This window comes from Montipora capricornis, chromosome 13, assembly GCF_036669925.1.
Source record: "Montipora capricornis isolate CH-2021 chromosome 13, ASM3666992v2, whole genome shotgun sequence".
NCBI lineage: Eukaryota > Metazoa > Cnidaria > Anthozoa > Scleractinia > Acroporidae > Montipora > Montipora capricornis.
In genome coordinates this window covers 31,236,922-31,249,061 of record NC_090895.1, presented here as the reverse complement: position 1 = coordinate 31,249,061, position 12,140 = coordinate 31,236,922, and the positions used below count along the sequence as shown (strand labels likewise).

Here is a 12,140-nt window from a genome sequence, read left to right as displayed (position 1 = left end):
AGTCTTACTATCACCAAAATCTTGCTCAACTCCACATTGTGATTCAAGTGCCTGCCTCCAGCCTTGAATGAATGAATGAATTTCTTTAAATGTCAAGGTATTTAGCTTGAGTAACTAATTGTGGACACTCTAAAGAATATTCAAAACTACAAAGAATATCTTAAAGCAAACAAAAAAAGGCATTTTGACTTGATCTGTTCCTAATTGTAGCTTTCTCCACAAGCTTCATGCTTAAAATAACGCTGCGCATAAATGTAGGTTCTCTGTTGTCAACTCAATTAAAATTCCAAGTAAAAACTTTGCCATGTGTTCTCTTTCATCATTTCTTAATATCGGTCCTATCCTTCACATTTCAGCCATCAGATCAAAACACCAAAGATTTTATTGCCACACTGAGTGAGGTGGCTTTAAACAAAGGCTACTTTCAAGAGCAGATGGCCCTCAGAGATGAAGCAATGTCCCTTAGAGATGAAACAATAACCAGCATGCGTGAAGAAATCGATATGTTGAAGGTGAGTGATGATTCTGTTGCCAACATTACGTCTGGAAAATTTTATCGTCAAAAATGAAATGTAAACTATTTTCGTGGATGATATTAATGATGCAGTGAATAAAGAAGCACAAAGGAAATTGATAAAGGTCACAAGGAACTTTTATTTTGTTCGAATACGAAATTCATTCCCCATGGATGGTTCTTTGCATCAAAATTTGTACACTTTCTAACAAAGCAATTAAGGGTTGAAATGACCAAGTTTGAATGGAAATATCTTGACGTAAATTTAAACTAATTGGCATGGGATCAACGTGATTTTCAAACAAAAAGCAGCCAAGTTTAATGTAAGATAGGCCACCTCTAGTCTCACTGGCATTCTGGGATACGTCATCGTGCACAAAACCATAAAAATGTCTTTCTCGTTCTTTCGCAGAAACAAGTGACCATGTTGCAGTCAGCGTATGATTCTACCCTCAACACACCATCGTACTCGGCTTCCTCGGGCGTAGCTGATCATAGCAAGCCTTTGTTTGAATCTACACCTCTTACTTCAAAGCAGACGCCTTTGTCAAGGATTTCAAAACCCGTTGTGCTACCCAGCATCAAAGGACCGCTAAAAATTGATACCCCTTTCTTCGCCGGGTTAAGCAGTAGCAACAGCCCTGAGAAGCGAATAGAAGAACTTGGGGAACCTGCCACATCTCCCACTTCCCATGGAAGGGTGAGGCATGACTCATCGACTTCATATACTGAGGATATTCATTTTGAACCCCTTATACCCCTCCCTGAAGAGATCGAGGTTCATACCGGCGAGGAGGAAGAAGAGGAACTGTTTAACAGCAGAGCCAAATTATATCGTTACGACAAGGACGTTGCAGCATGGAAGGATCGTGGAATTGGAACAATGAAGATTCTGCACAGTAAAGACAAAGGCCGTAGTCGGGTCTTGATGAGACGTGAAGTTGTTCACAAGATTTGTGCTAATCACATCATAACCAATGACATGAAGTTAGAGGAAAAGAAAGGCACAACGAACACTTTGATTTGGAGCACTCTTGCTGATTACTCAGAAGAAGTTGTCAGGCCGGAGCAATTAGCGGTTAAGTTTAAAACTCAAGATGAAGTCCTGTTGTTTAAGAAAGCATTTGAGGAATGTCAACAGCAAATTACAAAAGGCCCAAAGTTACGAGGAAGCATAGAAGACGCAAGCAAAAGAGGCGATGATCTTTTGGCTAAGTTTGCTCCGAAGCCCGGAACGTGGTCCTGTGCTGTTTGTTTGATTAACAATGAAGAACATTCAACCCTATGCATTGCTTGCGGAGCAGCGAAGATTCCTGCAAAAACAGAATTAAACACTGGCACACATGAGGACGTTTTAACTAGGAGTGCACCACTTGCAGTATCCTCTTCGTCTGGAAGTCCTTTTGTCTTTAAAATTGGTGATTCAGCGTCCGGCCGTACTTCTCCATTTGAATTTAATCAGACGACCAATTCCTCCTCGTCGCCATTTACTTTCCGAGCGCCATCTTCAGGAGCCAGTGGCAGGATATCACCCCTGTTTAGCATGTCCTCTCCTCAGGGATTCCTGAATTCAGAACATCCCAGTTCTGGGCCTTTCGTTCTGGCATCCTTTGGAGTCCCTGCTGTGAGCAGTGTGTCAAGTCAGTCTCCATTCACGTTTAGTAACGCAGTTTCCACACAATCCTCTACTTTCTTCCCACCAGTGATTGATCAAGCTGCACATGTTTCATCTGGTACGACATCCGTGTTTGGTGGCGGATCCCCAGAGCAGGAAGGCCCCGCTCTGTCGTTTGGTTCCTTTGGTACTGGCACGTCACCAAGATTCGATCTTAATGTCTCAAGCCATTCGACGAGTGGAACACAAACGGATCCTTTGAAATGCGATAAGTGTGACGGTGATCAGTTCTCGCCAAGAAAGTCCACTCAGAATCAGCTGGAGTCTGCAGGATCATTTGGTATGCCTGATGAAAACCAAGAAATTACCCAGCAACGACTCTTTTGGCAACAGCCCTCTTCTTTCCAGTTTGGAAAACCGGAGTCATTTCCCACTCTTGGTGGTTCATCAAGTGCAGATATCAGTAATTACTGGCAACAAGTGACATCACCTCTCTTTCAACCACCAACGTCAGAAAGGGCAGCTGCTACAAATACATCACATTGGTTCTTGTCTCCCCAACAGGTGGGATATACTCTGAATACTAATACGGATCCCTCAAGCAGCCAGTGTCATCATCTCCAGAGCACTGTCAAGCATCAGCAAGATTCAAAGAACCAGAAGTCACAATCAGGAGGTTACGACTTCTCGCCTTATATTTTGGATGAAGCTTCTGAGGACGTTACTTTTCACACCGACGGGAAACCATTGCCAAATGCAGCTATTGAAGAGCGAGACACTGATGATGAAGGGTCCGAAGAAACCACTGATGAGAGATCAAAGTCATTAACAGAGACAGATGGCGATGGCGATGATGATGATGCTGATGATGATGATGATGATGATGATGATGATGATGATGATGATGAGGACGAGCGGGAGGAACAGGATGATGAGAAGGAGAAAGAAGAGGATGATCATAAGACAAGACCTGAACCTGAACTCAGAAGATTATTCTTGGTTGCTAAAAGTCCTCTAAAGGGAACCAAGAAGCAAGACGAAGACTGTATTATTGTCTATGAAGTTCGTGCTTCCATGGCAGATCGACAGAAAGCTGCGCATCTTCTCCTCCCGCCAAACTTTTTCAATTATACTAAGCGGGAACCTTTCCCTGGGTGCATCGGTTGTGGTGGGGTATCACAACAAACTCGAGATGCTGAGCCAAAAGAGAGCGAAGAAAGTAAGGAATTCTCTCCAGCACCTGATACAACAGAGGTCGTGGCAGAACCAAGTGAAAGCGCATCTACTAGTCATGTATTTGGACAGGTAGCCAGCTTTGGCCAGCTCACATTTTCATCCTTCGTACAAAACGGTGTTGCTTTCGCCCATCCTAAAACGAGCGATGTTTCTAGGCCATTCCAAGGAGCAGGAACTCAGCTGTTTGCTGAACCTACTCAAAGCGCTGAAGGACAAAATGATGATGGCCTGCATTTTGAGCCAGTGATTCCTCTGCCAGACGAAATCGAGGTTGTCACTGGTGAAGAAGGTCTTGAAGTTTTGTTTTCTGAACGAGCGAAACTGTACCGGTTTGATGTTTACTCGGTGCAGTGGAAAGAAAGAGGCACTGGAGAGATGAAGCTTCTTCGACATCCAACGTCTGGTCGGGGACGAGTTCTTATGAGGCGGGAGCAGATCAAGAAGTTATGTGCGAACCACAATATCGCTGCTGCAATGGAACTGAAGCCTAATGTAGGGTCTGATCGCTCTTGGGTGTGGTTTACTTCAGCAGACTATGCCGAGGGAGAACCGAAGCCAGAAAAGCTTGCCGTTAAATTTAAGACAGCAGAAACTGCCAGAAAATTCAAAGAAGTGTTTGATGACCTAAAAGAGTCTTCCCCTTCAGAGCCCATGACCGAGACAACTGAAGCTGAAGACCAAAAGGATATTGGGTGCAAACTTTACAATCAGTTTTTTTCAAAATTTGTTGTTGACCCTGGCGCTTGTTACATTGAAAACAAGGCCGAAGATTCATCTTGCGTAGCGTGCGAAACCTCAAAACCAGGTTTTGAAAGTGTTGCACCTCAACTACAAGCTGCGGGGGAAACTACTCTAAAACCTTCTCTTGTGGAATCAATAGAACCAGTCACATTCCAAGACTCCAACAAGGCATCACCAGCTTCAAGTGGCTTTGTTTTCCAGCCCTTTGGTATAAAGGAACTCTCCAGTAGTACTCAGCTTTTTACCATTGGTCGAGTAGACCGAAGTGAAGACACAGTAGATGATGACATTGGGATATCCCCTCGAAAGACCACTTCACCAAGTAAACAGGGAATGACTCCACCACAAAAAGTTACAACTCCACCTCAAAATACTCCCATGATTGGTCCATTCGGAATAGGCACCCTTTCAAACTTTACATTCAGTCTGGTAGCCTCCCCTGGGTCCCTTGTTCATGAAGGTAAATCGCCAACTTCACATTCTTCACCTGCGTCTCCTGAGAGTCCTGGTCGTAGAGATGATGATGGACCACATTTTGAGCCACTTATACCACTCCCTGAGAAAGTTGAATGTCGCACGGGTGAGGAGGGTGAGGAGGTGTTGTTTTGTGAACGTTGCAAACTGTTTAGATACGATGGTGAAGCTTCAGAATGGAAAGAACGAGGCATCGGTGACATCAAGATTCTTCGCAATACAAGTTCAGGAAAATGCCGCGTTTTGATGAGACGAGAACAGATATTTAAGCTTTGTGCAAATCACATGATTTCCGCTGATGTCGAACTTAAACCATTTCCAAACTCTGATAAAGCGTGGTTATGGACGACATTTGCTGATTTCTCTGACGACATAGCTACAGCAGAGACTCTTGCGGCGAGGTTTAAAACGAGTGAGATTGCTTCTCAGTTTAAGGAAACATTTTATGAGGCCTCCAACTTTGTTTCCTTCACTGCTGATGAGACGGAGTCTTCAACAGAGTCAGGGCAACAGCTCTCTGATCAAGCAATTGATCAAGAAATTGTGAATAAAATTGAAAAGGACGTCACTATTGTATTCGAAAAGCATGTGTCCGAAGATCAAAAGGAAAGGGCAAAGAGGCTAGTGTTACCAAGCAACTTCTTTGGATATGAGCAAACGTCTGAAACATACCGTGACGAACAAGAAGAAGCCACAAGGTGTGTGTGTTCTCTATTCCGTTATTTTCGGCGTGAGAATTTGGGAGCCTATAATGAAGAGAAAGCTAATAAGGGCTCTAAGATCCTGGAGAAAATAAATTTCGTGATTGTTAACTTGAGCGGGTAGGGGCTTCCCAACCTCTCAAGGGCAGTAGCCGTGTTTTGGAAATTACGCAGCGTGTTTTTTTCAGATCTTTGAACATTTGATTAAAGAATGTCTTACGGCGAGTTTCAATCGAGTGTCGTAAAACCAAAACCAAAGTAATTACTTTGGCCAATCAAAAAGGACGGAGACAAACCAGTAAACCAATCAAAACTCGAAGAAATTACACGTAGCCGACGCAAAGCGCGGGAAAATGTGCACGCGCAAACCACGATTGGTTTTGGTTTCACTCCTAATTGGTTGACAAAATGGCGTGAGACCTTTGAACCAATCACTGAGTGAAGTAATGCAAAACCAATGCAATTCCCTAATTACTTTCGACACTCAATTGAAAACCGCTCTATCAGTTACGAAAGATCATCCTTGACCTCACCACTTAATTTAAACTTTTCTATTTTCTAATCTTACACAGCGAGCAAGAAGAAGCAGCACCTCAAAAGACTCCAGAAGAGAAGACCGCTGCACAAAGCGTGGGAGGGTTTTTGTTTGGCTCCCCTTCTGTTTCTTCATTGTCCTTTCAGTCAGTTGCAGCAACACTCGGTGACAGTCCGTTTGGCAAGAAGGCCCAGGACAAAAGTTCAGGATTTGTTGGTTCTGGATCGCAGCTATTTACTCCCCATCGAACTGATGATAATAATGACGATAATGAAGATGGTGATCCCCAAGATGGACCACATTTTGAACCAATTATTCCGCTTCCTGACAAAATTGAGGTAAAAACCGGAGAGGAAAACGAGGAAGTTATGTTTTCACATCGAGCTAAGTTGTATCGATATGTCACCGAAGAGAAGCAATGGAAAGAGCGAGGGGTTGGAGATATCAAGTTGTTGAGAAACACCTTCACAGGGAAAATACGAGTGTTAATGCGGCGGGAACAGGTGTTGAAAATATGTGCCAACCATCAGATAACCACTGACATGAAGCTGCAACCAAACGCCGGATCAGAGCGATCATGGGTATGGAGCACGGCGGCAGATTTCTCTGAAGAGGAATGCAAAGTGGAACGTCTCGCTGTGAAATTCAAAAATGAAGAAATTGCCAAGCAATTTAAAGAGAAGTTTGAAGAATGTCAAGAAATACTGAAGAATCACGTCTCACTGAAGGTACCAGGTCAAGAAGAGAACAAGGAGGACAAGCCAGAAAAACAAGAAGACATACTTGCAAAGTTTAGACCTGCAGAAGGCTCCTGGGAATGTGACGTGTGCTTTTTGAGAAACGGGAGTGATGAAATGCAGTGCACCGCGTGCGCAAACCCAAAGCCAGGGGCCGAAACAATTCAAAACGAAATATCCAGTGAAAAACCTCAGTTTCCATTTAGATTTGGTGCGATGTCCTCTGGTTCAGGGATTACCTTTGGATCTTTTGCTCCGTCTTCCGATTCGACGGCAGCGCTTGGATCGGTTGCAAAGTCCTCTAATTCGGGGTTTGCGTTTGGTTCTGCTGCATCCGGGTCTAATTCAGGATCTGTATTTGCACCGTCCTTGGGTTCCGAAGTTACGTTTGGATTAGGTGCGGGAGGTTTTAAGTTTGGTTTCAGAGGAGAAACTGCAGAAACAAAACCGTTTTACTCAAGTTTTGAAGATTTATCGACGCGTTTGAAGCAGGACGAAAGTGCGACAGAAGCAGAGACCAAGGAAGATGAAAAGAATGATTCTAAAGCCTGTGAGGAATCAGTTGAAGAGGAAGTAAAACTCGAAGAAGCATCTGGTGGTGCAACAGCTGGAGGTAGCAAAAATGAGGACACTGAACCAGCTACAGAAAGGTAATGTGTATGACGTTTAATTTAAATGTGATTGCTTTGGTTTTGCTAAGTATGGAGAGCGTTAAGGAGGCTCAAAACAGTTTCATCACTTTCAACAAACTGCACTACTTGCATAAATTTAATCTACCCAATTGTTTTATGTAACGGCAAAGTTATGGTATCATACGAAACACAGCTCGTTAGCCTCCGGACAGTCTGCTTCTTAAAGTTGTTCTGTTCAATGCTTGGAGATATTGGCTACTAGCTACTCTAAAACTCCGAGGGTAAAGAATGATACTTACTTTACTTACTCTTTACACCAATAATTTCTTAACAAGACACACTCACTGATGTGATGTGATCGGTCTCCATAGCAACAAAGGAACCATCTAAAAATTCCCTATTATTTGTCTTCAAATGCTTATATCCCAAAAAGGAACTCGGTGATCCCCAATTTTTATTTTTGGAAACTAATTAGCAGGCTTTCGTAAAACTGAATGTCTGCAAAGGTTAAAAAAAATCTCTGGAGCAGATTCATAGCCACTTAAAAATTTTCCAGTTGTGAAGGTGACTATGATTCTGCTCCTCGTCCTTTTAATAACACATTACCTCCAACGTGATTGTTGAACTGGTCTTAGCCACCTTGAATTCCGGAGTTGTTCAAAATCTCAAGCAACACTCTCATCCTCTTAGGCAAACGCAAAACTAATAGCATCTTTTCCGGATGCGTTTTCCTGCACTTCTTATAGCAGTGGCTGCTTGTATTTGATTAGAAAAGGATTTCGTTGTTCATGTTGCTTTAACATGCTGTCTTTTCTTTTTACCCGTACCGTTTCACAGAGAGTCACCAATCCAGGTCAAACAAAATCCTGAAGTGAAAAAGGAAGAAAAGTTTTTGTTTGGCTCGGCAAGCATTTCGTCCCTTTCTTTTCACTCTGTGGCTGCCTCGTCATCAAACAGCTCTCCATTTGGGCAGAAAACAACCAGCAAATCTTCTGGATTTGAAGGCGCTGGATCAAAGCTGTTTGGAACCCAGACTCCTTTATGTGAGGAACATGAAGTAGATTATGGTAGAGATGACGATGGCCCCCATTTTGAGCCAATCATTCCTCTTCCTGACAAGATTGAAGTCAAAACCGGGGAAGAAAACGAGGAAGTTATGTTTTCACATCGAGCTAAGTTGTATCGATATGTCACCGAAGAGAAGCAATGGAAAGAGCGAGGGGTTGGAGATATCAAGTTGTTGAGAAACACCTTCACAGGGAAAATACGAGTGTTAATGCGGCGGGAACAGGTGTTGAAAATATGTGCCAACCATCAGATAACCACTGACATGAAGCTGCAACCAAACGCCGGCTCAGAGCGATCATGGGTATGGAGCACGGCGGCAGATTTCTCTGAAGAGGAATGCAAAGCGGAAAGTCTTGCTGTCAGATTTAAAAACGAAGAAACCGCAACACAATTTAAAGAGAAGTTTGAAGAATGTCAAGAAATACTAAAGGATCACGTCTCACTGCAGTTGCCAGTTCAAGAAGAGAACAAGGAGGGCAAGGCAGAAGAACAAGAAGAAAATATTCTTGCAAAGTTTAGACCTGCAGAAGGCTCCTGGGAATGTGACGTGTGCTTTTTGAGAAACGGGAGTGATAAAATGCAGTGCGCCGCATGCGCAAACCCAAAGCCAGGAGTTAAAATCCAGGAAGCAAACACTGGTGAAAGTACATTGTTCGGGTCAGGTGCTGCATCATCGGGCGCAGGGTTCTCTTTCAGTTCTGGCGGACTTCTGTCTTCTGAAGGTTTCTCATTTGTATCAAGTGCAGCCGGCTTTTCTTTTGGTCCTGCTAAAACGACTGCTAACAACGAGAAACCGGTCTTCTCTTTTGGCTTCTCAAGCTTGAGTTCGTCAGTTAACTCGGAAGTAGCAAAGCAAAGCGATCATACAGCAGGAACACAGCAGAAAATTAGTGATGAACCCAGTGACAGTAGCGAAGATAACGATGAACAGACTGTTGAGGAGAAAAGAGTTGCTTCGGAGGAACTTCGAGGAAGCAAAGAGGAGACAGCGGTGAAGTTTGTCAAAGATGGAGAACAGCAAGAAAAAGATGTGAGAAAGGATCTTCTAGAAAAGTGCGAACCCAAAGAGGGATCTTGTGACGTTGACAACGATGAATGTGGAGCTTCTGAAAGTGGGAAAGCTGCAACCGCATCAACACAAACCCCATTCAATTTCGAAAACTCGTTGTTAGGATCAGATGAGTCACCCACAGGGAAAGGCTTTTCATTCGGATCAGGGGCGCCATCTACCGATCCGAGGTTTATATTTAAACCCGCTGTATCATCTGAAGCTAGAAGGGCATCGTTTGAAAAAAGTTCGCCATCCACAGCTTCTAACTTTTCATTTGGATCAAGTACTCCAGGACCCACTTCTGCATTTACATTTGTATCACGTACTTCATCTTCCGCCGTTTTCGAACCACCGCCTTTAGGTGAAAGGTTACCCATCGCAAGGGAAGAGCTATCACTGACTTCTGGTCTCACACCAGAATCGCATAAACCATCTGCTAGTACCGGAAGAAGCATATCACCTCCCTCTTCAGGGTTTGCACTTGGATCTACGGGCCAAAGTAGTGTCGATATCGTCTTCTCATCCTGTGGTAATCAACAGGAAAGCGGAAGTGTTGCATGCTTTGATTTGTCAAATCAAGCTGCTGATGTACTGGTTACCGAGGCAACAGAAATGATACAAAGTGAAACAAAGTTGCTTGACCAAGAAGATGGTGGTGGAACTGGCCAAAATGAATCAGTGGAACAAGAATCGTTAGATGTAGGCAGCGAAGAAGCGTAAAGAAACCTTCAGTAATTGATAATACTTGTACATTACCTTAGCGCTTTATGGAGTGAAAGAGACGAGAGAATGACGAACGCTTAGGTTGTGGGATTCTTCTGTCTTAGATATCTGTCTTAGGTTCTGCGTGTTACAATTATGAATGCTATATTTTTTTTATGGTTGGCTACTTCAAGCGACTTTTGTGTTAAATAAAATATGTTTGTTGGTACAAACGCATCAGTAGACGAGCCTTTGAGGCCCTTAGCGTTTTTCTTAAGGTTGCAGTTTCGCAGATAATTTTTGAGGCTTCCCTCGGGAAATAAAACAAAGTTAATATCCCAACTCCCATCTCGCTCATAGAAGCAGACAAATTTTCTCAGCCTACGGGTCAACTTAATCCACAATAAACTGGTTCCCACTTGTGGTAAAAACTAATAAAATATAACATTACCAACGTCACAGGGGTTTGTTAGAGTTACTTTAATCGCACACGTCGGGTCAGGGACTTTATATTTTATTGATGTTACGACACTTTTAAGTTTGGAAAATGGAAAATAACTTGCGGAAATGTCTTAGACAGAAAACAATAAACCTTTGAGATAATTTAAAGGACTCGTTAATTCTTCCGTCGGCACTGCGAATACTTTGAAACCTTTGGTAGCTTGGGTCAGTAGGCTTTTTCGACCCGCCCCCACTCATCTGCCTTAGAATATACAGGGGAAGGTTTTTGAAATATCACAAGGTTATCTTTCGAGTGCATTGCGGAGTTCAACTAACCTAACTAATAAAGTCTCGCTAGTCGTCGTCGCAAAGTACAGCAACGACGCACCTCAACAAAGTCGAACCGAAACCATACTATGGCGCCTCTGGCAGCCGCTATCCGGTCCATGTATGTATGACCTTGGAACACAGCTTACAGTCAGTGTACTCTGGTTTTTGCTTAAGCTACCCTCTGTTATACGTTAATGGCCTTGGTATTAACTTAAGCTGCCCTCTTGATACCATACTACATCGCTTCACCTCTTGGGAGGGTTAACCTAGTAGGGGACTACGTGGCCTATTGTTCTCTCGCCTGTACATTGTACGAATCTATAAATTAATTAATTAATTAATTAATTAATTAATCGAAATGGAGCATCCATGGTAGTTACTTTATTTTCGAATTCTTTGCTATGGTAGCGCTCTCCATTGAATTCTCATAGCATTTCGTAATAGACCTTTTTCAGTTCTGTGCTCAGTTACCAGGCCTTTGAATAAAAGAGAAGCTGGAGTTGACCTTGCTTTGATACAAACCTTACTGTTTGTCTCATGTAAATCACGTTGTAATGCTGACGAGTTCTCATTTACATAGCCTCGCCTTTATTCAAAGGCCTGGTAACCGAGTACAGAACGGTAAAAGGGTCTATTGCAAGGCCCTGATAAACGTTTCGTAATGCGCATACTTCCGCTCCTTTGTCAACCAATTATAGAAGGAAACTAATTACAAGACGTTTTCCTTCGTTTTGCGCTAGTTATCATATATTTTTCCTGCTCTTGATTGGTTCATTTTGTTGTGCAATGAGATTGTCTGAGTACGAACTTTGACTTCAGTTCATTTTCCTAGTATTGCCAACTTCCAATCGTCGAACATATTATTGTCTAGTTCTCACTGTTGGACTGGAAGAAGCATCCATTGTACCCTGCGAGCAGACGCTCTTCCTCTAGGAGTAAAATGTTTGGAAATGAATCTTAAAAAGACAACAACGAGAAAAAAATTATGTTCATTTTAACGGATCGTTTCCTTCTCCCCGCTTGCTCCCTGTCCCTTTGAACGCCTGCTTGCTTTAATAGGTTACACTGTAAGGAATGCCCTGGCAGAGACCGGAAGTGGATTCCTATATTGGGTACTGGACATGAATGGGTTGTTCTCTATTCTGAAATTCTATCAGCCTGTCATCAGCTCTAACTTATGAGCGCGCGCATGCGCAAGTTGTAGGTTTTCACTTTTGCTGTGCACTGTTATTTGTTCCACATAAAAGCACGAGGGCACAAGTTTCGTATTCCAACGGTTGGATAGGATCGAGCATGAAATGGAGGCATTTTCACAAACAAATTATTTCCCGCGCATTAGCCTCAGTTTCATGCTATATCCAGT

At 43.0% G+C, this 12,140-nt stretch overlaps 1 protein-coding gene across 1 annotated transcript in view; it reads left to right on the top strand.

The window, feature by feature from the left end:
* LOC138028353 (E3 SUMO-protein ligase RanBP2-like) overlaps positions 1 to 10,609 on the top strand; it is a 37,639-nt gene extending 27,030 nt beyond the window's left edge. The window contains exons 28-31 of the mRNA XM_068875853.1: positions 357 to 512; positions 927 to 5,278; positions 5,854 to 7,203; positions 8,023 to 10,609. Coding sequence (XP_068731954.1) covers positions 357 to 512; positions 927 to 5,278; positions 5,854 to 7,203; positions 8,023 to 10,024 — 7,860 coding nt within the window. The 3' untranslated portion in view covers positions 10,025 to 10,609. The remainder of the gene's footprint in view (positions 1 to 356; positions 513 to 926; positions 5,279 to 5,853; positions 7,204 to 8,022) is intronic.
* The last annotated feature ends 1,531 nt before the right edge of the window (positions 10,610 to 12,140 follow it).